This window comes from Mustelus asterias, chromosome 19 (assembly GCF_964213995.1).
Source record: "Mustelus asterias chromosome 19, sMusAst1.hap1.1, whole genome shotgun sequence".
In the NCBI taxonomy this organism is placed as follows: domain Eukaryota; kingdom Metazoa; phylum Chordata; class Chondrichthyes; order Carcharhiniformes; family Triakidae; genus Mustelus; species Mustelus asterias.
Genome location: NC_135819.1, coordinates 24,926,849 through 24,953,531, shown reverse-complemented (window position 1 = coordinate 24,953,531; position 26,683 = coordinate 24,926,849). Strand labels below are relative to the sequence as shown.

The window sequence follows — 26,683 nt, the reverse complement described above, 5'->3', positions numbered from 1 at the left end:
GAGAGAAATAGAGTTAACGTTTTGAGTTCAAAGGACTCTTCATCAAAGCAGGATATCCACACAAACTGGATTCCAGCAAATATATAGTGGCCAATGAGGAGAATCACGAAGGACTGTTGGAGTCAAAAGCAAAAAATGCTGGAGAAACTCAGCAGGTCTGACAGCATCTGTGGAGAAAATAGAGCCAAAATTTTGAGTCCGGATGACCCTTCATCAGAGCTCAGCAGAGTGTGTTGGAATGTTGTCAAGAAAGAAAAATGCTATTAGTAAATTGTATATGAGCTACATGGTAACCATTATTTTAGTCATTTTATTTTAACATGAACATTTAGTATTGCTAATAAATAGACTTCTAAAAAGACATGGTTCTAGACAATTAAAATACACAAGTATACTCATGTAATCTAACATTAAACAATGAAATTGTCATAGTAACGATAGCAATGAACAATGAAGATTATCTGATGCCACAGATTGGTATATGCCAAGACTCATGATGTAATTTGTAGTTCGATCCAATTAAGTTCTTTACTGAAAGATGCAATGTTTTTCAAACACGTTCTGCCAAAGTAGATGTACTTCCTGTCATAGGTAATAATGTAGAACACTTTTATTCTAGTTCAATCCTCATTCTACCAGACCAACACAATTCATCATTACCTGCATCACAGCATGAATTTTAGAACACAGATCTTTGACCTCGTGCCCAGTCTAACCACATTTCAAAAGGTATAAAAGATTTAACATTACTATTGACTTTACCACCCTCATTAGTCACTACTCTGTAGCATCTCATTGTACCAATTATGCCATGATCAATTAAAAAAAAGAAATTCTAAGTTTAGAAAAATAGTTTACAAAAAAGTCTGAGGTTGTAATTTTAAAATGTTTTTCCTTATATGGCACAGAGACTTGATACAGTCCATCTCTAAAGCAGAAATCAGATGTCCATTTTCCTCTTCTGCCTTTATTAAACATGCTCACTTTCCTCCCAGTAATCCCCCTACTCCCTAATCTCTGTTCCAATACAAAAAACAAAACTGTATGTTCACATCTGAACTCGAGGATATACTACTGATGATTAAGCTTCCTCAATGGTGACTGCCAGCCGCTGCCTTAGAGGAATCTTCAGGGATGACGGGGAATGGATTCCTTTTGTTTGTTTCCATAGCTTGATAAACCAAGAACAGGAAGAAAGCAACAATGAGAAGCACCACAATTTGCATCCAAATGGAGACTTGGCGTTGATTTTTACTCTTCTCTGGCTTGACCTGTGTCACTGGCTGAACTTTAGGGACAGGCCTTCTTGGAAGTGCATCCTTGAACATGAACTCAACTGGTCTCCCAGCAGCCCCTCTGATTGGTCTCCGGCAAGTGGCACTATGAAAAGTCAGGCAGAATGGAGCAAATAAAAAATTAGGATATTTTAAATTTGATACAGATCTTAAAACTTTCAACTGCACTTAGGTTTTTAAGAGCAATGGGCTCATTTAAAAACTCTATATATTTGCTTGATCCCTAATGGCCCAATGTTTCCAGTGAGTAGTAACCCAGCCCTGGAAGGCTCCAGGTTCAATCCTTTTTCAGGACACCAAGAATTATTGAGATGAGCTTGATCCCCATTCAATGACTCTTGCCAGGAATGTACATTTGTGTGTGTGCAAGTACGTGAGCGTGCATGTCTGCAAGGTCTGAATTGAGCTCAGCTAGGACAGCTCCCACAATAAGTAGACTACCAAATAGATTCAGTTCTACAACCAGAATAAATCATATTTAGAATGGTAATATTGTTCTTAATCAATACTACCAGACTCTCCCCTTTCTCTTTCATTCTAGAATACCTGGTAACCTGGAATATTAAGATTTCATTCCTGGCTTTGAGTGAACTATACCTGCTACACAGTATAGAATGAAAGTTTTTAAAGCATTACATTAAATTGTAGAGTTTAATCACAAATGGCCACTCAATAGTTATGTTGAAGTTACCGGGTTTGGGAGATCAAGGTTGGGGATACAAGAATAACTGGTTTGTTTCTTGCAAAAAAAGAGTTTAGTTATTTAGAATGTTAAAGCGCCGAGTAAAATTTAAGTTAATCACGGACCCTCAGCACAACTACACGACCTCTGTCAGATACTGGCAGAATCTCATACAAGGTGTGTGACTCTGAGATAATGATAGTGCAGCTAGTTGATGGCTCCACAATAATTTTCACCCATTGTGGTGAGAAAATCAAAACAAAAATTCATTGGCACAGCACATTGTTAATGTAAAGAACTGGCAGCAAACAGCATGACATGCTGATGCCTATCTGTTTGATACAAAGTTCACATCAAAGTATGGAGTGAGTGTAGGACTATAATTACCAAGTTCAATGCACGATACACGTCACTGAACAAATTCCAGAAAGTAATCCACTGGACTGAGGGACATTTGTACATTGAATTGCACCTGAATGGGAATTGGTTATAGACAGAATGAAGATAACAGGGATACACGCTCCAGGCAAAACGTAGCTGGTGGCATTCACTACAGATCAGCAGATTTTCCACTATGTTTGTAAATATATTAGATGAAAGTATAAAGAACTGCATTTTCAAATTTGATAACATAAGTTAGTAGCACAGTAATACAGGGGAGAGCAGAAAGTTGTAAAGGGACATTGATAGATTGAGTAAATGATAACTCTAGTAGATGAGAGTTCATTGTAGGAAAATATATCTGCTTTGAAGTCAAGAAATTTAGATCAGAATATATTATAACCTATGAGAAACTAGGGACTGTGGAGCAGCAGGGAGATTTAGAGGTCAGAGTAGAGGAATCATTAACGTGTGTGGATATTTGTGACGATACTGCGCTGATGATATAGCTTGTGTTTCTGTAGAATGTTTTAAGATTCAGTTTTTTCTACAGGCAGTCAGCATGTCTGGTAGGAATGCAGCTCAGATGCTGAGAAAGCAGCATAATTACTCATTTCAGCTATGTAGTGTCTATTTAACAGAAGGCTAATGCACTCTTGTTTTTAAATAGAGAGGACCCCTGGGTTTTTTGATTAAAGTAATGGAAGGCGTGTTTAGGTACACAGGGTCATATGATCGTAAGGTTGAAGGGAGGAGCTTGTTTTGTAACAGAGAAAGAGCTGTGTTGGTTGCCGACTGGAGCTGCTTAAATACTGCTTAAATAAGTCTCTCTCTGCAAAGTCTCATCGATAGCTTCAGGATGTTCTACACTAACTATGCCAAAAATTGTTGAGGTCTAGTCTGGCTTTATAATATACCTTGGGGTTCGGGTCCAGAATTCCAACACTATAGTTACATAAAAACTCAGGTTGGACATCGTCTAGAGTAGAGCATTCAGAATTAGACTTAGCAACTCAAGGAGGATATGTTGGCCTTGGAGAGTATGGCACAGATCCACCAGAATGATGTAGGGGCTAAGAGAGCTAAATGATGAGTACAAGTTGCATAAACTAGGCCAAGGAACAAATATATATATACATATTTTGAGGGTTACCTTTTGATATTCAGGGACCTTTTCCAGTGCCCCACAAGGCTGTGTTCTCAGCCTCTACCACACTCCTTATACACATATGACTGTGTGGCCAAATTCACCTCCAATTCGATTTTCAAGTTTGCTGACGACACCACCGTAGTGGGTCGGATCTCAAACAACGATGAGACAGAGTACAGGAATGAGAGAATCTGGTGAACTGGTGCGGCAACAATAATCTTTCCCTCAATGCCAACAAAACGAAGGAGATTATCATCGACTTCAGGTAGCGTAAAGAAGAACATGCTCCTATCTACATCAATGGGGATGAAGTAGAAAGGATCGAGAGTTTCAAGTTTTTAGGTGTCCAGATCACCAACAACCTGTCCTGGTCCCCCCATGCCGACACTATAGTTAAGAAAGCCCACCAACGCCTCTACTTTCTCAGAAGACTAAGAAAATTTGGCATGTCATCTACAATTCTCACCAACTTTTACAGATGCACCATAGAAAGCATTCTTTCTGGTTGTATCACAGCTTGGTATAGCTCCTGCTCTGACCAAGACTGCAAGGAGCTACAAAAGGTCATGAATGTAGCCCAATCCATCACGCAAACCAGCCTCCCATCCATTGACCCTGTCTACACTTCCTGCTGCCTCAGCAAAGCAGCCAGCATAATTAAGGACCCAACGCACCCTAGACATTCTCTCTTCCACCTTCTTCCGTCGGGAAAAAGATACAAAAGTCTGAGGTCACGTACCAACTGACTCAAGAACAGCTTCTTCCCTGCTACTGTCAGACTTTTGAATGGACTTACCTTGCATTAAGTTGATCTTTCTCTACACCCTAGCTATGACTGTAACACTACATTCTGCAATCTCTCGTTTCCTTCTCTATGAACGGTATGCTTTGTATAGCACGCAAGAAACAAGACTTTTCGCTGTATGTTAATACATGTGACAATAATAAATCAAATCAAATGAGATTGGGTAAACCCCAGCACGTTGATATGATCTTTAGATTTTAAATTGGCCTGTGCTTTCCAGGAGATCAAGACTCAGGATGATCAAAGCGAGGCTGGACATTTAGCTGCTAGCAATATTCAGGGTCTATGTGCTTACATCCACCAATTAGCCTGGCTATGTGTACATCAATCATAGTTTCTGTACAGGTTACCAGTTCATTTAAATTACTTTTTGCTTGCTGACAAAATTTTAAAGCAAATATTAATCTTCCTAATTGTTACCAAATGCAGATTCAGCCACTGGCAGCATATCAAAAACAACTAGCTGACAGAATATGCATGTTTCACTAGCTGCTTTGTGACTTCACCCTCTATGTTAAACATAGAATATTTATATATGAACAAAGTAGGAAAATGGATATCTATTGTACTAAAATCAATAATCACAAAATATGTATTGTGAATTGCTATGTATAAGACCAGCCCAATTTTTATTAACACCAACAATCATGTTTTTGTTGACCTTTTCACCAATGGCACTCACGGGGCGCCATGGTGGCAGAGTGGTTAGCACTGCTGCCTCACAGCGCCAGGGACCCCGGTTCAATTCCGGCCTCGGTTTACTGTGTCGAGTGTGAACTTTCTCCCCGTGTCTGTGTGGGTTTCCTCTGGCTGCTCTGGTTTCCTCCCACACTCCAAAGTTGTGTGGGTTAGGTTGATTGGCCATGCTCAATTACCCCTTGGTGTCAGGGGGACTGGTTGGGTAATTATGTGGGGTTATGGGGATAGGGCCTAGGTGGGATTGTTGTCGCTGCAGGCTTGATGGGCTGAATGGCCTCCTTCTGCACTGCAGAGATTCTATGATTCAATGACATGTTCTACTTGCATTCATCATCAGCCTCAAATGGATGTTTTACTTCTCACTGGGTACAAGGGATCAAGCAGGCAGTACCGACTGTGTTGTAAAAATGTGCAGGAGTTTAAGACACGACCATGTAGAGCAGACCACTTGACAAATAACAAAAATGGCAGCCACCCACATCAGTGGTTCACTTCCATACTTTTTTGGATGGATTTTAATTGTGGCGGCACGGTGGCACAGTGGTTAGCACTGCTGCTTCACAGCTCCAGGGACCTGGGTTCGATTCCTGGCTCGGGTCACTGTCTGTGTGGAGTTTGCACATTCTCCCCGTGTCTGCGTGGGTTTCCTCCGGGTGCTCCGGTTTCCTCCCACAGTCCAAAGATGTGCGGGTTAGGTTGATTGGCCAAGCTAAATTGCCCCTTAGTGTCCCGGGATGTGTAGATTAGAGGGATTAGTGGGTAAATGTGAGGGTTAGAGGGATTAGCAGGTAAATATGTAGGGATATGGGGATAGGGCCTGGGTGGGATTGTTGTCGGTGCAGACTCGATGGGCCAAATGGCCTCTTTCTGCACTGTAGGGTTTCTATGGTTTCTATGGGCCAGGTGGGGTAGTTTCTAGTCTGACCAATACACCAACATCTATGGTAGCCAAAATTCACTATTTGAATTTGTAGGATTGCTGTACAGAATACAAGTAGTGGTAGTAAACCAAATGGTCCAACTAGCCTGCTCTGCCATTCAATTGGATCATGGTTGAATCAACTCCACTTTCTCACCCTATCCCCAGATTCATTGATTCTAAGAACGCTCAAAGTCAATCAACTCAGTCTTGAATACATTTGACAAACGAGCATGAGATAGAGTATTCCAAAGATTCACAACACAGAATGAAGGCATTTTTCATTTCATCATATCTTTTATTCTAATTCCCCATTTTCCCTTAGCCAATTCACCTCTCAAAACTTAATACCTGACTTTGTTTAACTTTAAGACCACAAGTTTCCGATTTAACCACATCATTCAGAAACTTGAAGTGAAATTCCATCACGATCACTCTTCCTCCAGAAGGTGCATTGTGAGAAAATGACAAATTACTCCTTTCTCATTACAAAACCTTCATCTAAAAATACTGTTTTCTTGTTCATTCTTCAACATTTTGTCCCAGAAAACTGTCTCAAAGACATTCCTAGACGTGTTCTCAGAGTCACTTTCGCCAATTTGGTTCGCCCAGTCTATGAAATTAAGATCCACCAGGATTAAAGGGCAACAAGGATAATGTAATAATTTCCTGATTTATACATTTATACCCTGTTTAACCGCGGGTGCTAGGTGTGTATGTGCGTGCGCGCGCGTCTGGTGGTGGTGGTGGGGGGGGGGGGTGGGGGGGGGGGGGGGTGGGGTGGGCGTGTGTGTGTGTGTGTGTGTGTGTGCGTGTGTGTGTGTGCGCGCAATGTGCAGCTATAACCTATTCCCACCAGTATTATTACTTGCCCTTTTATTTCATAGCTTCAGTCATACTGAATCAACATCCTGATTTTCTGCATTGAGTCCTTTCTTTCTATTGTCTTTACCTCATCTTTCATTACTAGGGCTACCCTCCTCCTTTTACATTTTTTCTAAAAATATTTAGCTCCCAACCTTGGTTGTCCTAAAACCATGTTTCAGTAAAGGTTATTAGATTAGCCCATTTATCTCTACTTGTGCATTAAGTCATCTGGTCACACGTGATTTGCGCATTCATATATAGCACCTTTAATTTGAGCTTTTTATTACGTTTTTCCCTGGTGTAGCCCGAGTCAGAACTGCCCCGATTATCACTGTTAAACTCCAAGTCTCTTGCTATACAACCGCTTTATTTTATCCAAATTGCTGCTCTGTTCTAGAGACTTGATTCTTCTCATCAGACTTGTGGATTGATTACTTGAACTCTCCCTCTCTCATTTTTAAGTTAAAACCCAATTACTTGATTCGCCAGGATGATAGTTCCAGCCAGGTTTATATGGAGTCTGTCCCAATGGAACAGTTTTTAAACTTTTAATACTGCTGCCAGTGTCCCAGGAATTGAAATCCCTGTAAGATATTCCATTTTAGGTACAGCAGGTGAAAATTTTGTGATGCGACTGAGGGGACACCACAGCAACTAGCTTCCAAAACATTACTGAACGACTTAAAAAGAACAGCAGCCTCTATAGTTATGGGGACTCTATAGTTAGGGGTACAGATAGGCATTTCTGTGGACATGAAAGAGACTCCAGGATGGTCTGTTGCCTCCCTGGTGCCAGGGTCCAGGATGTCTCTGAACGGGCAGAAAGCATTCTGAAGGGGGTGGGTGAACAGCCAGAGGTTGTGGTACATATTGGTACTAACGACATAGGCAGGAAGAGTGATGAGGTCCTGCAGCAGCAGTTTAGGGAGCTGGTAGAAAGTTAAAAAGCAGGACTTCTAGAGTTGTAATCTCAGGATTACTCCCTGTGCCCCGTGCCAGTGAGGCTAGGAATAGGCAGATAGTGCAGCTCAACATGTGGCTAAACAGCTGGTGTAGGAGGGAGAGTTTCAGATATCTGGACCATTGGGGTCTCTTCTAGGGCAGGTTGGACCTGTACAAGAAGGACGGGTTGCATCAAAACTGGAGGGGCACAAATATTCTGGCCGGGAGGTTTGCTAGCGTCACATGGGAGGATTTAAACTAGTTTGGCAGGGGGGTGGGACCCAAAGCAAAGGTGAATTAGCTGAAGGGGAACGAGAGAGTAGGGCCAGTAAGACTCAGAGAAAGAGCAGGCAGGGTGGGATTGCAAATCAGAGAGGGTCTGGTGGACTGAAGTGCATTTGTTTCAATGCGAGAAGTGTTACAGGTAAGGCAGATGAACTTAGAGCTTAGATTAGTACCAGGAACTATGATGTAGTTGCCATTACAGAGACTTGGTTAAGGGAAGGACAGGATTGGCAGCTTAACATTCCAGGATAAAGATGTTTCAGGCGTGATAGAGGGGGATGTAAAAGGGGTGGAGGAGTTGCACTACTGGTTAAGGCTGTACTCCGGGAGGACACCTTGGAGGGCTCATACAGCGAAGCAATATGGGTAGAGCTCAGGGATAGGAAAGGTGTAGTCACAATGTTGGGGGTTTACTATAGGCCATCCAACTGCCAGCGGGAGATTGAGGAACAGATAGGTACGCAGATTTTGGCAAGATATAAAAGTAACAGGGTTGTTGTGGTGAGAGATTTTAATTTCCCCGATATTGACTGGGACTCACTTAGTGCTAGGGGCGTGGATGGGGCAGAGTTTGTAAGGAGCATCCAGGAGAGCTTCCTGAAACATTATGTAGATAGTCTAACTAAGGAAGGGGCCATACTGGACCTGGTATTGGGGAATGAGCCCGGCCAGGTGGTCAATGTTTCAGTAGGGGAGCAGTTCGGGAACAGTGACCACAATTCAGTAAGCTTTAAGGTACTGATGGATAAAGATAAGTGTAATCCTCAAGTTAAGGTGCTAAACTGGGGGAAGGCTAATTACAACAATATTAGGCAGGAACTGAAGAATGTAGATTGGGGGCAGATGTTTGAGGGCAAATCAACATCTGGCATGTGGGAGGCTTCCAAGTGTAAGTTGATAGGGATTCAGGACCGGCACATTCCTGTAAGGATGAAGGATAAGTTTGGCAAGTTTTGGGAACCTTGGATACGAGAGATATTGTGAGCCTATTCAAAGAGAAAAAGGAAGCATTTGTCAAAGCTAGGAGGCTGGGAACACATGAAGCAAGTGTGGAATACAAGGAAAGTAGAAAGAAACTTAAGCAAGGAGTAAGAAGAGTTAAAAGGGGTCATGAAAAAGCATTGGCCAGCAGGATTAAGGAAAATCCCAAGGCTTTTTACACATATATAAAGAACAAGAGGGTAGCCAGGGAGAGGATTGGCCCACTCAAGGACAAGGAAGGGAATCTATGTGTGGAGCCAGAGGAAATGGACGAGGTATTAAATGAGTACTTTGCGTCAGTATTCACCAAAGAGAAGGACTTGGTGGATGATGAGTCTGGGAAAAGATGTGTAGATAGTTTGAGTCATGTTGAGATCAAAAAGGAGGTGGTATTGGGGTTCTTGAGAAACATCAAGGTAGACAAGTCTCCAGGGCCTGATGGGATATACCCCAGAATACAGAGAGAGTCAAGGGAGGAAATTGCTAGGGCCTTGAGAGAAATCTTTGTATCCTTACTGGCTCCAGGGGAGGTCACAGTAAGAAGTCTAACAACACCAGGTTAAAGTCCAACAGGTTTATTTGGTAGCAAAAGCCACTAGCTTTTAGATCCCAGAGGATTGGAGAATAGCCAATGTTGTTCCTGTGTTTAAGAAGGGTAGCAAGAATAATCCAGGTAATTACAGACCAGTGAGCCTTACATCAGGTGGTAGGGAAATTATTGGAGAGGATTCTTCGAGACTGGATTTATTCCCACTTGGAAATAAGTGGACATATTAGTGAGAGGCAACATGGTTTTGTGAAGGGGAGGTCATGTCTCATGAACCTGATCGAGTTTTTCGAGCAAGTGACGAAGATGATTGATGAGAGTAGGGCAGTGGATGTTATCTACATGGACTTCAGTAAGGCCTTTGACAAGGTCCCTCATGGCAGACTGGTGCAGAAGGTGAAGTAGCATGGGATTAGAGGTGAGCTAGCAAGGTGAATACAAAACTGGCTCGGTCAAAGAAGACAGAGGGTAGCAGTGGAAGGGTGCGTTTCTGAATGGAGGGCTGTGACAAGTGGTGTTCCTCAGGGCTCAGTGCTGGGACCTTTGCTGTTTGTAATATATATAAATGATTTGGAGGAAAATGTAACTGGATTGATTAGTAAGTTTGCGGATGACACAAAGGTTGGTGGATTTGCAGATAGCAATGAGGACCATCAGAGGATACAGCAGGATATAGATCAGTTGGAGACTTGGGCGGAGAGGTGGCAGATGGAGTTTAATCCAGACAAATGTGAGGTAATGCATTTTGGAAGGTCTAATACAGATAGGAAATATACAGTAAATGGCAGAACCCTTAGGAGTATTGATAGGCAGAGGGATCTGGGTGTACAGGTACACAGGTCACTGAGAGTGGCAATGCAGGTGGAGAAGGTAGTCAAGAAGGCATACGGCATGCTTGCCTTCATCGGCCGGGGTATTGAGTTTAAAAATTGGCAAGTCATATTGACGCTTTATAGAACCTTAGTTAGGCCGCATTTGGAATATAGTGTTCAATTCTGATCGCCACACTACCAGAAGGATGGGGAGGTTTTGGAGAGGGTACAGAAAAGATTTACCAGGATGTTGCCTGGTATGGAGGGCATTAGCTATGAGGAGAGGTTGGAGAAACCTTGTTTGTTCTCACTGGAGTGACGGAGGTTGAGGGGAGACCTGATAGAAGTCTACAAGATTATGAGAGGCATGGACAGAGTGGATAGTCAGAAGCTTTTCCCCAGGGTGGAAGAGTCAATTACTAGGGGGCATAGCTTTAAGGTACGAGGGGCAAGTTTTAAAAGAGATGTACGAGGCAGATGTTTTACACAGAGTGGTGGGTGCCTGGAACTCATTGCCAGGGGAGGTAGTGGAAGCGGATACGGTAGTGACTTTTAAGGGGCGACTTGACAAGTACATGAATGAGATGGGAATAGAGGGATATGGTCCCCAGAAGCGTAGGGGGTTTTAGTTCAGTCGGGCAGCATGTTCGGTGCAGGCTTGGAGGGCCGAAGGGCCTGTCCCTGTGCTGTAATTTTCTTTCTTTGTTCTCTAGCCTACCTGATTCCAGTAGGCGTTGGTGCCTGATTAGGGAACATTTCTTCCAGCAGACTGTCCTTTATTACTTCTTTTTGTTCAACCTATAAAATGAAACATGATTGTAAAGCTTTCATTGCAAGTTTAGATGCAGTAACTGAACTTAAAGCAATAAAAACAAAAGACCCACAACCCCAGAGAGGTGCTATTGAAGGAGCAGAGAGTCCACTCTGTGTGATACAGGAGTTAGCAACTTCCCCGGTTACTGCTCAGAGTTCTCATTTGCCAGGATGGCTGCTTTTCGGTACAGCAGTTCAACAGCTCCTCTGTTCTCTGTTTCTCCTGCAGAAAATATTTGTTAAGATTTACAGAAGTTACGCCACACACCATTCAAGCATTCTGGTGCAAAGAAAAAACTAAAATTAAATCACTTTTCCTCTACCAAGGCTGGGAGACAGGACCAGTATTAATCATGGCAGCTCAATTTGATCTCCCCTCATTCTTTCTAAATTACAGAGGGTATGGGCCTAAACTGTTCGATCACTCTTCACACAACAAGCCCCTCATCTCTGGAATCAATCTCGTGAACCTCCTCCGAACTGCCTCCAATGCCACTGCATCTTTCCTCAAATAAAGGGACCAAAACTGTGCAGAATACTCCAGGTGCGGCCTCACCAATGCCTTGTATAGTTACAACAATGCTTCCTCACCTTTATATTCTATTCCTTTAGCTATAAATGCCAACATTCCATTTGCTTTCTTTATTATCTGCTGTACCTGCATGCTAGTTTTCTGTGACCCATGAACGAGGACACCCAGATCCCTCTGCACCGCGAAGTCTCTCCCCATTTAGATAATAAGTCACCTTCCCATTTTTCCGACCAAAACGTATGACCTCACACTAGGCGCCAAATACTGCTTTCCCTGAACTCCAATGCACCATTCTACACATAAGGGTCTCAGTTTCTTTTTCACCTCAGTTCCAGTGTCCTGTACACAATTATCTCCAATCCCAACAAGATTAAATAAGTTTATATGGAAAAATTGCATTCAAAACAAAAGGTAAACAACAAAAAAGTACACACTAGCAAGATTCGAGAAATTAAAATAAACCAATCGAAGGTCAAAGGAATGGATGATGAAAGATGTAAAGAATGCAATGATTGCATGCAGTTAATTTTCCAACACTCCATTCGAACTAGCAATGGATTAAAGGAGTACTTACAAAAAAAATGATTTCAGGGTTACTAATGATCCTGAAACTGGGATCACTGTCAGCTCTCCCTACTTGTTACACCTGTCAATCATAGTTAAATATTTGAGTCCCTAAAGTTGACAGAACGTTTTCCAGAAAAGCCTCAAATTTTGCAGTCTATCATTCAAGTATAACAAATATAAACCTTGAAGCTTTGCAGTGCCCAAATCACTAACAAAACAAAAAAACATTTTATACTTGGGCGGCACAGTGGTTAGCACTGCTGCCTCACAGCGCCAGGGACAAGGGTTCAATTCCGGCCTTGGGTGACTGTCTGTGTCGAGTTTGCACGTTCTCCCCGTGTCTGCGTGGGTTTCCTCTGGATGCTCCGGTTTCCTCCCAGTCCAAAGATGTGCGGGTTAGGTTGATTGGCCATGATAAATTGACCCTACTGTCAGGGGGATTAGCAGGATAAATGTGTGGGGTTGCGGGAATGGGCCTGGGTCGGATTGTGATCGGTGCAGACTCGATGGGCCGAATGGCCTCCTTCTGCACTGTAGGGTTTCTATGATTTTATGAAATCCAGAGACAGGAAGGCAGAGAAAAAACATAAAGCAAATCTAAAGAATGACAATTTACTAAATGTGATGCTGTGATCTCATTTTCAAAAAGGTAAATTGATATGCAAGATTTGTACACACACCAGTTTAAGTCAGGACTAAATATCACATTTATACCAGGGAGTTCCAGATAGTTCTGGTTTGGTTCAGTGAGAGCTACCCTCAACTGTAGCAAAGAGAAAAAAATCCGAAATGCTGGAAATGTCCAAGTAAGTCAGCATTTACCAAGATAAGTTAATGAGTAAGGTGCCTATAATACAGCACAGAAAGGATAGGCTGAAGTTAATGAGTAAGGTGCCTATAATACAGCACAGAAAGGATAGGCTGAAGTTAATGAGTAAGGTGCCTATAATACAGCACAGAAAGGATAGGCTGAAGTTAATGAGTAAGGTGCCTATAATACAGCACAGAAAGGATAGGCTGAAGTTAATGAGTAAGGTGCCTATAATACAGCACAGAAAGGATAGGCTGAAGGCGTATCACATCTGCACCAGAAAATGTTATGGAATAATCCATCTAAATCACTTACCCAGCTGTACTCAGTTTTTCTATGCCTGGTTATCATGGGAGTCTTGACCTTGCTTGTAAACAGCTCCTTATTTTCATTTATGATCTCTGAATAATCAAAAGATAAGTACAAAGTTAAGTCATTCACTAAGTTTTAGAACTACTTTCCGATCACAGAAATCTACAATCTTTTTGAGTTCCAACACACCTGATCTATCACGCAGAGGAAAAACAAGCAGAATATTAGACAGCAGTTACGCAGCACTGAACCAGTCCAGCCTAGGTAACTGACGGAGAATTTAAAAATATTTAATTGACGTTGAACACAAATTTGGCAATGCTAATGCAAACTGTGACAATGGGAAAGCTTGTAGCGTACTGTATACAATTAAAAGTTGGTTGGTTTTATCAACCTAAAATGTTAACTCCGTTTCTCTCTTCACAGATAATGTACGTGTTGAGTATTTCCAGCATTTTCTGGTTTTACTTGAGGGATCAAAATTCTACGGAGTCAAGATGAATGGTTAATTTGTACTTGAATCGGCTTTAAACACCAGCTGGCTGCTTCACTGCCGATCCATCAATTCAACTGAGTTCCATTGGAAGTGGCATCATAATAAATTTAAACTTCAGAAATACTCCAACTTTTATTAACATTTATAAATCATTGGTTAGGCTACATTTATGACACAGCACTTGATTACTGACAGCTTGCTTCAGGACGAATGTCATGGGAAAGGTACAGGAGAGGCTCACTAAGACAAATGGAGGAGTGAAACTAATTTGTTATAAAAAGGGATTATAGAAACTGGCCTCTTCATAACAGCAAAAAGAATGAGAGATGTATGCACCCATCTCTGCTCTTAATGACTCCGTCATTCATTATTGGAGCAGCTAACGTCACCCGTTAACACATTTCCTATCACTCATCCACCTTTTGGTAACTTCCCTGCAAATCTGTTCCTCCATCTCCCTCATAAATTTAAGACAGGTATAAAATAAGTATAAGTGGTTCAAAGACTGTTTAACTGTACAGGGTTGTTATATGGATATGGAAGATATGGAACAGCCGGTCAATGATGACAGAATAGTATGGAAGTTTTTTTAAAAAGGAATTGGTGTGTCACAGTTCACTTGAACAGAGCTTGGTTCATGTTGGTCTTCTGACCCAAACTGAAGATTCAGATCCCTTTGATCTGATTCAGTTAATTACAAACTCAGATTAACAGGAGAAGCGAGAGAATCAGAGTGAAATGTATGACGAATATTGGAGGTAGAAGCTTTGTTATGTGGTGGATATTAGAAGCAGTTTTTCTATTCTCAGGTACTTTTGTAAGCATCAGGAATTCATATTTCAAATATATATAATACAAGAATGAAAGCTCATGGTAAACATTTCCCTCTTGAATGAAAGTCCAGGAATCCGAGGCTTTAAATTGAGTGTGAGTTGCATTGTAGCAGCGCCATAGAGCATCTCTTGTTTTCTTTCTATAAATTGGCAGTTATGAGCAAGGTAACAGGTGGAACATGAAACACGTTGGAAAAACTCAACAGGTCTGGTAGCATCTGTGGTGAGAGAAACAGAGTGAACATTTAAAATTTGCGTGACTCTTCTTCAGTTAAAGAGAGAGAGAAAGAAGTTGTGGAGTAGCTGGAGCAGAGTAGAAGGTCTGTGACTAGTGGGAGATCTTTCCAATCACTGACCTACCCTCCTCTCTTTACCTCTGAAAAGTCACACCGATTCAAAATATTAACTCTATTTTCACTGTAGTCTAAAAGTTTTTAAAGTATAAAGTTAAAGTTTATTTATTAGTGTCACAAGTAGGCTTACATTAACACCGCAATAAAGTTACTGTGAAAATCCCCTAGTCACCACACTCTGGCGCCTGTTCAGGCACACTGAGGGAATTTAACACAGTCAATGCATCTAACCAGCAGAGACCGTGGGAGGAAACCGGAGCACCCGGAGGAAACCCACGCAAACACGGGGAGAATGTGCAAACTCCACACAGACAGTGACCTGAGCCGGGAATCGAACCCAGGTCCCTGGCTCTGTGAGGCAGCAGTGCTAATCACTGTGCCATCATGCTGCCAGACTTGCTGGGTTTTTCCAGTAATTTTCTGTTTTATTTACAAGAATAGCGTTTCCATTAAGCCGGGTCTATTCACCTTCTTCTGTGTCACTGTATTGATCAGAATCCGTGCTCCCATTTGGCTGGTTTTCCTCAGTTACTGAGCGTTGGTCCATCAGCTGCTCCAGCTTCTTCTCGTAAACCTTCCTAGTGGTAGCTGCACAACATTGAGGGAGACAATGAGGACATGTTATTCATCTCACCAGCAGCTTTTCAAAGCAAAATGGCCTTTTGACAAAACTGCTTTATACAACAGTGAGATTACATTACTGGAAGATACAACACTGATCAGCATATGTAACACTATTTCAGCTCGGTAGCGGAGTGTTAAGTGGAAAGATAACTTGCACAATCAGGAATGGGACTCTGTTTTTCCCCTTTACTTAGCCCTTTGTTATCTCCACATCAGTTGGGTTTTCACCCAGTGAACCATGAGTACATGATGAAAAACAGAATTCCCAATCTCAACCACACAACACAAGGTGACAGTGACAACTCAGCATTATCCCAGCATTGTGACATGTATTCCTAAAGGCAAGACCACCCCATTGTTACTTGCTTCCTCGGACCGAAGTATAACACACAGTGCACGGAGAGTCAGATGTGACATGCACCATGTTGGGCACTTTGCCTTTTACCCCACAAAGTTTGTAAATTTCTGGATACCAAACACAATCAAACAGCAAAAAGATCAACTGAAGATATGAGGGAAGATTTTCCACTCATTGGAAATCTTTACTGGGGGTTGAGGATGTGTGGAATGCATAGAAAGGGTGGAACGGGATGGGGTTTGTAATTAGAAGGGGGTGGGCTGGTCAATGGAATGAGGATATGAGAAGGATGAAAGAAATGGGATGTATACGTTGTGAGATGGCTGACACCGTGTGGAACGGCATAGCATTTAAAGAAGTATTGTTGCAATAACGGTACTAATTTCACCACACATTTCAAGATTTTGGCTAATAGTTACTTAATAGGTACACAGATGGATCAATCCTACTCATGAGCAGCACTGAACTAGGGACCCAGGGAGTTACTCTACAATTCCTTAACTGCTGGTGACTACCATTGTCTGCAAAGGACCAGGCCATGAGCATACAAAGTATGAACGTTGGAAGATTCTAGTTGGTAAAAATGGAATATATGCCTTATGTATTATAACAGGAGCGGTACGTAGAAATTGAAACTTCTAAAGCGTTACTTAGAGAGCTGTTAATGAATGATTCAAGGTGATTTAGTTGTGTAACCTCAGACTATAACTGCTATGCTTAGTGACATTAATAACATGACAAAGTCATGTTAAAGGTCATTTACAGGATTGACACGGGTAGCATTTAACATTTGAACATGCAGGTCCCCACAGGAAATAATTACATTGCAATGGAAAGCACAATCCATGTACTAATTAATAATGAATTCACCCAAGTGGATAGTGTCTGGAGTTTGAGTTGAGGAAAGGCTGGAGCTTTTCACACTGATGGGAAGATACCCGAGAGTGGATCTTAGACAGGGATACAAGATAATCAAGGAAATGGCAGAAAGAAAGTCCAAGTAATGTATGAAACGGAACTGAGAGAGAATAATGGGGTCACAGATGCAAACAAATAAAAGATTAATTCATCATGAAAGAGTTCCTGGATGGTGGAACTGATAGCTCTGGAATAATTTAAAACAGAACTGGATGTTTCAATGGATAACTTTCTGTCGGAGGGACCAAAGTTAGCTGGATGTCTTTTCTCATCCATAATTCCTGCCAACTATCTGTGTCAAGGCTCTCAACACTTGGAAGTGAGAAAGACAGCCTGTTTGAGCCATTCACTGCATAACTGCACAATTCAGTATTAATACTCACCCACAATAGGACCTGCAGAAAATCCGTATTTTATAAGCTGCTCTTTTAAATCTTCATCTGACAACCCAGTCACATCTATGAAATCTCTCTCTTCCTCATTGTTTTTATCCGTCTTCCTCGTTGCCTTCTGTGTAAGGAAAGCAACATTAAAGTCAACAAACTGATATAAATGGAAATGTTTAAATCATAGATTCTTTAAAGGTCTAGTATTGGTGCACTGATCCCAGGCTGTATTCCTCCCCGCAGCGTCCACTGCAGGGTTACTTTCTGCACTCTCCACTTCATCAGCTGAAGTCACACTTAAACCCATGAGTTCACAGCTATTCTTAGAGATAGGATATATGCGCATTTAGAACTGAATAATCTCATTAGCGATAGACAGCATGGTTTTGTACGAGGGAGGTCATGCCTCACAAATTTGGTTGAGTTTTTTGAGGAGGTGACAAAAACGATTGACGAGGGAAGGGCCGTGGATGTCGTCTATATGGATTTTAGTGAAGCATTTGACAAGGTCCCTCATGGCAGGCTGGTGCAAAAGGTTAAATCTCACGGGATAAAAGGTGAGCTCGCTAGATGGGTGGAAAACTGGCTTAGCCATAGAAGACAGAGGGTAGCAGTGGAGGGGTCTTTTTCCGGTTGGAGGTCTGTGACGAGTGGTGTTCCGCAGGGCTCTGTACTGGGACCTCTGCTGTTTGTGATATATATATAAATGATTTGGAGGAAGATGTAGCTGGTGTGATCAGCAAGTTTGCGGACGACATGAAGATTGCTGGAGTTGCGGATAGTGATGAACATTGTCAGAGAATACAGCAGGATATAGATAGGCTGGAACATTGGGCGGAGAAATGGCAGATGGAATTTAATCCAGATAAATGCGAAGTGATGCATTTCGGTAGATCTAATGTAAGGGGGAGCTTTACAATAAATGGCAGAACCATCAGGAGTATAGACACACAGAGGGACCTGGGTGTACAAGTCCACAGGTCCTTAAAGGTGGCAGCACAGGTGGAGAGGGTGGTCAAGAAGGCATATGGCATGCTTGCCTTTATTGGACAGGGCATAGAATATAAAAGTTGGCATATGTTGTTGCAGCTGTATAGAACGTTGGTTAGGCCACATTTGGAATACTGCGTCCAGTTCAGGTCGCCACACTACCAGAAGGGCGTGGAGGCTTTGGAGAGAGTACAGAGAAGGTTTACCAGGATGTTGCCTGGTATGGAGGGTCTTAGCTATGGGGATTGGGTAAACTTGGGTTGTTCTCCCTGGAAAGACGGAGGATGAGGGGCGACCTAATAGAGGTGTATAAAATTATGAAGGGCATAGACAGGGTGAACAGTGGGAAGCTTTTTCCCAGGTCGGAGGTGACGAACACCAGGGGTCACAGGTTCAAGGCGAGGGGGGCAAGGTTCAACACAGATGTCAGGGGGACGTATTTTACACAGAGGGTGGTGGGGGCCTGAAATGCACTGCCAAGCAAGGTGATTGAGGCGGACACGCTGGGATTGTTTAAGACTAGATTGCCACATGAACAGACTGGGAATAGAGGGATACAAACGAATGGTCTAGTTGGGCACATGATCGGCGCAGGCTTGGAGGGCCGAACGCCCTGTTCCTGTGCTGTATTGTTCTTTGTCCTTTGTTCTACCCTGAGCACTCACTCCAAACCTTCTCCTCAGTCTGCTATCTTCCTCCACACATTGGGAGATTCTAAAAACCTTTCCTTCATTTACACTTTTTTTGTTCTGTTTTCCTCCTTTCCCTCATGTTTCATGTCCAATGTTTTCTCCACTCAAAGTTCTCATGCGTGCGAAGGGCTATAGAAATTAAACCTATTGATAACTGTGGGAGAATTTCACCACCTGAACATCAGTGGTCTTTTTGGCAAGAGCATCAATTCCCTTACCACCCCAGCTTCCCATTTAGGCATGTTTGCTATACCTGCATGCTGACTGTATGTTCTCTCTGCATATTAACATATACAAGTTACACACCTTTTAAAACTGATTTTTAATTTCTTATGAATAGTGAATAACCTCATTTCCCCACATTATATACCATCTACCACCTTGTTCTCCATTAATCTAACTTGTCTGTATCCCTTTGCAGCTGCTCAGTGTCCTTCTCACAATTTACAATTCCATCTAGCTTTGTATCATCAGAGAATTGAGATATATTATTTCTTACTTCATCCAAGTCATTAATACAGATACCATGTGGTACTCCACTAGTTACAGCCAGCCAACTTGAAAATGTCCCATTTATTCCCCTATCCTTCTGCTTCCTGTCAGTTAACCAAACCTCAAAGTCACCCCCAACTTGAGTAGAATTCCTGTAGTGCAGAAGGAGGCCATTTGGGTCATCGGGTCTACACTGACTCTTCAAAAGAGCATCTTACCATGTCCAAACCCAAATGTATCCCCGTAACCCCATGATTTTAGCATGGCTAGTCATTGGCGATCATCTTCCAGGATTCTATAGACTCTGGAACAGTCCCTGCAGATTGGAGGGTAGCTAATGTCACTCCAATATTCAAAAAGGGAGGTAGAGAGAAAATAGGGAATTATAGACCAGTAAGCTTAACATCAGTAGTGGGGGAAATTCTCGAATCCATTATCAAGGACTTTATAGCAGAGCATTTAGAAAACAGCGGCGGGACCAGACAGAGTCAGTATGGATTTATGAAGGGGAAATCATGCTTGACAAACCTGTTGGAATTCTTTGAAGATGTAACGAGTAAAGTTGACAAGGGGAGCCAACCAAAGTGGTATATTTGGACTTTCAGAAAATGCTTGATAAGTCCCGCACAATAGATAATCGTGCAAGATTAAAGTGCATGGGATTGGGGGAAGTGTATTGAGATGGATAGAAAACTGGTTGGCAGAGGGGAAACAAAGAGTAGGAATTAATGGGTGCTTTTCAAATTGGCAGGCAGTAACTAGTGGGGTGCCACAGGGATCAGTGCTGGGACCTCCAACTTTTCACAACATATATTAATGATTTGGATGAAGGAACAAAATATAACAACTCAAAGTTTGCAAATGATACCAAGTTGGGTGGGAGGGTGAACTGTGACGCAGATGAAGAGATCCTTCAGGATGATCTGGACAGGTTGGGTGAGTGGGCAAATCAATGGCAGATGCAGTATAATTTGGATAAATGTGAGGTTATTCACTTTGGAAGCAAAAACAAGGCAGCAGATTACTACCTGAATGGCTGGATATTGGGAGAGGGGAGTGTGCAGCGGGACCTGGGTGTCCTTGTGCACCAGTCACTGAAGGTGAGCATGCAGGTGCAGCAGGCGGGAAAGAAGGCAAATGGCATGTTGGCCTTCATTGCGAGAGGTTTCGAGTACAGGAGTAGGGATGTGTTGTTGTAGTTATACAGGGCCTTGGTGAGGCCACACCTAGAGTATTGTGTGCAGTTTTGGTCTCCTTTTCTGAGGAAGGATGCTCTTGCTCTCGAGGGAGTGCAGCGAAGGTTTACCAGGCTGATTCTGGGGATGGTGGGACTGATGTATGAGGAGAGATTGACTAGGTTAGGGTTGTTTTCGTTGGAGTTCAGATGAATGAGGGGGGATCTCAGAGACTTATAAAATCCTAACAGGTCTAGCTAGACAAGGTAGGTGCAGGGAGGATATTCCCAATGGTCGGGGAGCCCAGAACCAGGGGTCACAGTCTGAGGATTCGGGGTAGACCATTTAGGACAGATGAGGAGACATTTCTTCACCCAAAGAGTGGTGAACCTGTGGAATTCATTACCACAGGAAGTAGTTGATGCCAAAACATTGAACGTATTCAAGAGGCGGCTGGATAGAGCACTTGGGGCGATTAGGATAAAGGATTATGGGGAGAAAGCAGGATTAGGCTATTGAGTTGGATGCTCAGCCACGATCGTAATAAATGGCACAACAGGCTCAAAGAGCCGAATGCCCTCCTCCTGCTCTTATCTTCTATGTCTAACCGGCACATCTTCGGTCTATGGGAGGAAATCGAAACACCCAAAGGAAACCCACGCAGACACAGGGAGAACGTGCGAACTCCACACAGCCAGTGACCCAAGCCGGGAATTGAACCTGGGTCCCTGGCGCTGTGAGGCAGCAGTAAGAAGTCTCACAACACCAGGTAAAAGTCCAACAGATTTATTTGGTAGCACGAGCTGTTGGACTTTAACCTGGTGTTGTGAGACTTCTTACTGTGCCCACCCTAGTCCAACGCCGGCATCTCCACATCATGGCTGTGAGGCAGCACTGCTAACCACTGTGCCACCGTGCAGCTCTCATCCTGAAAAAACTCCAAAACACTGGTCAAATAGGATTTCTCTTCTGCAGGGCCGTATTGACCTGTTCTAATCACCCCTCCCCTCACCTTGCCCCCCCGGCCCCGGGCCGCCCCCGGGCCGCTCTCCTCCTCATCGCTGGAGAATTCTGCCTGGCGCTGGCGGCCTGTCAGGTGTGTGAGGTACAGCTGCACATAGACATCTTTGCGCTGATCCCCGGGCGGCAGCTTCACGCTGTGGGCGATCAGCTCGCTCTTCAGCCGCTCCTTGGTCAGCACCGAGGGGTCCTGCAGGAACTCGGGCATGGCGCCGGAATCCGCGGAAAGCGCCAAATCCAGAAGCCTGTAGGCCGCAGACTCCCGCCCTGACACCCGCCAAAAACAGCGACCCCCATTGGCTCAGCCCGGAGTCACACACACTCCCATTGGACAGCTGGGAGGAGGGGCGGGGCCGTCACCCGGGACAACGGCCCAGAGAGGGAAACCCTCACACCCAAAATAAATCCCAACCCTAATCCCCACCCACACACCCCTAACCCACTGCCCCATAGCCCAGCATCACCCCAAATAAACCCCAACCCTAATCCCCACCCACACACCCCCAAACCCACTGCCCCATAGCCCAGCATCACCCCAAATAAACCCCAACCCTAATCCCCACCCACACACACCCATAGCCCAGCATCACCCCAAATGAACCCCAACCCTAATCCCCACCCAAAATAAACCCCAACTCTAATCCCCACCCACACACCCCCAAACCCACTGTCCCATAGCCCAGTATCACCCCAAATAAAGCCCAACCCTAATCCCCACCCAAAATAAACCCCAACTCTAATCCCCACCCACACACCCCCAAACCCACTGTCCCATAGCCCAGTATCACCCTAAATAAACCCCAACCTTAATCCCCACCCACACACCCCCAAACCCAGTGCCCCATAGCCCAGCATCACCCCAAATAAACCCCAACCCTAATCCCCACCCACACACCCCCAAACCCAGTGCCCCATGGCCCAGTATCACCCCAAATAAACCCCAACCCAAATCCCCACCCCAAATAAACCCCAACCCTAATCCCCACCCACACACCCCCAAACCCACTACCCCATAGCCCAGTATCACCCCAAATAAACCCCAACCCTAATCCCCACCCCAAATAAACCCCAACCCTAATCCCCACCCACACACCCCCAAACCCACTGCCCCATAGCCCAGTATCACCCCAAATAAACCCCAACCCTAATCCCCACCCCAAATAAACCCCAACCCTAATCCCCACCCCAAATAAACCCCAACCCTAATCCCCACCCACACACCCTCAAACCCACTGCCCCATAGCCCAGTATCACCCCAAATAAACCCCAACCCTAATTCCCACCCACACACCCCCAAACCCACTGCCCCATAGCCCAGTATCACCCCAAATAAACCCCAACCCTAATCCCCACCCCAAATTAACCCCAACTCGAATCCCCACTCCAAATAAACCCCACCCTAATCCCCACCCACACACCCCCAAACCCACTGCCCCATAGCCCAGTATCTCCCCAAATAAACCCCAACCCTAATCCCCACCCCAAATAAACCCCAACCCTAATACCAACCCCAAATAAACCCCAACCCTAATCCCCACACACACACCCGCAAACCCACTGCCCCATAGCCCAGCATCACCCCAAATAAACCCCAACCCTAATCCCCACCCACACACCTCCAAACCCACTGCCCCATAGCCCAGCATCACCCCAAATAAACCCCAACCCTAATCCTCACCCACACACCCCCCAGCCCACTGCCCCACAGCCCAGTATCACCCCAAATAAACCCCAACCCTAATCCCCACCCCAAATAAACCCCAACCCTAATCCCCACCCCAAATAAACCCCAACCCTAATCCCCACCCACACACCCCCAAACCCACTGCCCCATAGCCCAGTATCACCCCAAATAAACCCCAACCCTAATCCCCACCCACACACCCCCAAGCCCACTGCCCCATAGCCCAGTATCACCCCAAATAAACCCCAACCCTAATCGCCACCCCAAATAAACCCCAACCCTAATCCCCACCCCAAATAAACCCCAACCCTAATCCCCACCCACACACCCCTAAACCCACTGCCCCATAGCCCAGTATCACCCCAAATAAACCCCAACCCTAATCCCCACCCACACACTCCCAAACCCACTGCCCCATAGCCCAGTATCACCCCAAATAAACCCCAACCCTAATCCCCACCCACACACCCCCAAACCCACTGCCCCATAGCCCAGCATCACCCCAAATAAACCCCAACCCTAATCCCCACCCACACACCCACTGCCCCATAGCCCAGTATCACCCAAAATAAACCCCAACCCTAATCCCCACCCCAAATAAACGCCAACCCTAATCCCCACCCCAAATAAACCCCAACCCTAATCCCCACCCACACACCCCCAAGCCCACTGCCCCATAGCCCAGCATCACCCCAAATAAACCCCAACCCTAATCCCCACCCACACACCCACTGCCCCATAGCCCAGGATCACCCAAAATAAACCCCAACCCTAATCCCAACCCCAAATAAACCCCAACCCTCATCCCAACCCCAAATAAACCCCAACCCTAATCCCCACCCACACACCCTCAAACGCACTGCCCCACAGCCCAGCATCACCCCAAATAAACCCCAACCCTAATCCCCACCCCAAATAAACCCCAACCCTAATACCCACCCACACACCCCCAAACGCACTGCCCCACAGCCCAGCATCACCCCAAATAAACCCCAACCCTAATCCCCACCCCAAATAAACCCCAACCCTAATCCCCACCCACACACCCCCAAACCCACTGCGCCAGAGCCCAGCATCACCCCAAATAAACCCCAACCCTAATCCCCACCCACACACCCCCAAACCCGCTGCCCCATAGCCCAGCATCACCCCAAATAAACCCCAACCCTAATCCCCACCCACACACCCCCAAACTCACTGTCCCATAGCCCAGTATCACCCCAAATAAACCCCAACCCTAATCCCCACCCACACACCCCTAAACCCACTGCCCCATAGCCCAGTATCACCCCAAATAAACCCCAACCCTAATCCCCACCCACACACTCCCAAACCCACTGCCCCATAGCCCAGTATCACCCCAAATAAACCCCAACCCTAATCCCCACCCACACACCCCCAAACCCACTGCCCCATAGCCCAGCATCACCCCAAATAAACCCCAACCCTAATCCCCACCCACACACCCACTGCCCCATAGCCCAGTATCACCCAAAATAAACCCCAACCCTAATCCCCACCCCAAATAAACGCCAACCCTAATCCCCACCCCAAATAAACCCCAACCCTAATCCCCACCCACACACCCCCAAGCCCACTGCCCCATAGCCCAGCATCACCCCAAATAAACCCCAACCCTAATCCCCACCCACACACCCACTGCCCCATAGCCCAGGATCACCCAAAATAAACCCCAACCCTAATCCCAACCCCAAATAAACCCCAACCCTCATCCCAACCCCAAATAAACCCCAACCCTAATCCCCACCCGCACACCCTCAAACGCACTGCCCCACAGCCCAGCATCACCCCAAATAAACCCCAACCCTAATCCCCACCCCAAATAAACCCCAACCCTAATCCCCACCCACACACCCCCAAACGCACTGCCCCACAGCCCAGCATCACCCCAAATAAACCCCAACCCTAATCCCCACCCCAAATAAACCCCAACGCTAATCCCCACCCACACACCCCCAAACCCACTGCGCCAGAGCCCAGCATCACCCCAAATAAACCCCAACCCTAATCCCCACCCACACACCCCCAAACCCGCTGCCCCATAGCCCAGCATCACCCCAAATAAACCCCAACCCTAATCCCCACCCACACACCCCCAAACCCACTGTCCCATAGCCCAGTATCACCCCAAATAAACCCCAACCCTAATCCCCACCCACACACCCCCAAACCCACTGCCCCATAGCCCAGCATCACCCAAAATAAACCCCAACCCTAATCCCCACCCCAAATAAACCCCAACCCTAATCCCCACCCACACCCCCCCCAAACCCACTGCCCCATAGCCCAGTATCACCCCAAATAAACCCCAACCCTAATCCCCACCCACACACCCCCAAACCCACTGCCCCATAGCCCAGTATCACCCCAAATAAACCCCAACCCTAATCCCCACCCCAAATAAACCCCAACCCTAATCCCCACCCACACACTCCCAAACCCACTGCCCCATAGCCCAGTATCACCCCAAATAAACCCCAACCCTAATCCTCACCCCAAATAAACCCCAACCCTAATCCTCACCCCAAAATAAACCCCAACCCTCATCCTCACCCCAAATAAACCCCACCCACACACCCCCAAACACACTGCCCCATAGCCCAGTATCACCCCAAATAAACCCCAACCCTAATCCCCACCCACAACCCCAAACCCACTGCCCCATCGCCCAGCATCACCCCAAATAAACCCCAACCCCACCCACACACCCCAAACCCACTGCCCCATAGCCCAGCATCACCCCAAATAAGCCCCAACCCTAATCCCCACCCACAACCCCAAACCCACTGCCCCATCGCCCAGCATCACCCCAAATAAACCCCAACCCCACCCACACACCCCAAACCCACTGCCCCATAGTCCAGCATCACCCCAAATAAACCCCAACCCTAATCCCCACCCACTCACCCCAAATAAACCCCAACCCTAATCCCCACCCACAACCCCAAACCCACTGCCCCATAGCCCAGCATCACCCCAAATAAACACCAACCCTAATCTCCACCCACTCACCTCAAATAAACCCCAACCGTAATCCCCACCCACACACCCCCAAACCCACTGCCCCATAGCCCTGTATCACCCCAAATAAACCCCAACCCTAATGCCCATCCACACACCCCATAACCCACTGCCCCCATAGCCCAGTATCACCCCAAATAAACCCCAACACTAATCCCCACCCACACACCCCCAAATCCACTGCCCCATAGCCCAGTATCACCCCAAATAAACCCCAACC

The 26,683-nt window shown here is 45.3% G+C and overlaps 1 protein-coding gene across 1 annotated transcript; it reads right to left on the bottom strand.

The window, feature by feature from the left end:
- Window positions 1-290: 290 nt before the first annotated feature.
- On the bottom strand, window positions 291-22,035 carry LOC144507824 (lamina-associated polypeptide 2, isoforms beta/delta/epsilon/gamma-like). The gene is made up of 6 exons (XM_078235153.1): window positions 21,730-22,035; window positions 17,366-17,492; window positions 15,551-15,670; window positions 13,404-13,489; window positions 11,084-11,163; window positions 291-1,380 (listed from the first exon to the last, which is right to left on the bottom strand). Exons 1-6 carry the CDS (start codon window positions 21,943-21,945, stop codon window positions 1,092-1,094), a joined length of 918 nt encoding a protein of 305 aa, XP_078091279.1. The 5' UTR covers window positions 21,946-22,035; the 3' UTR covers window positions 291-1,091.
- Window positions 22,036-26,683: the final 4,648 nt, after the last annotated feature.

Bases quoted from the DNA above. Each gene is read 5' to 3' on its own strand.
- LOC144507824 (XM_078235153.1), bottom strand. From the start codon at position 21,945: ATGCCCGAGTTCCTGCAGGACCCCTCGGTGCTGACCAAGGAGCGGCTG. The intron at 11,164-13,403 runs GTAAGTGATTTA...TTCATTTTATAG, and splicing joins GAAAAACTGAGTACAGCTGG to GTTGAACAAAAAGAAGTAAT. The intron at 1,381-11,083 runs GTAGGCTAGAGA...GACTTTTCATAG, and splicing joins CCAACGCCTACTGGAATCAG to TGCCACTTGCCGGAGACCAA.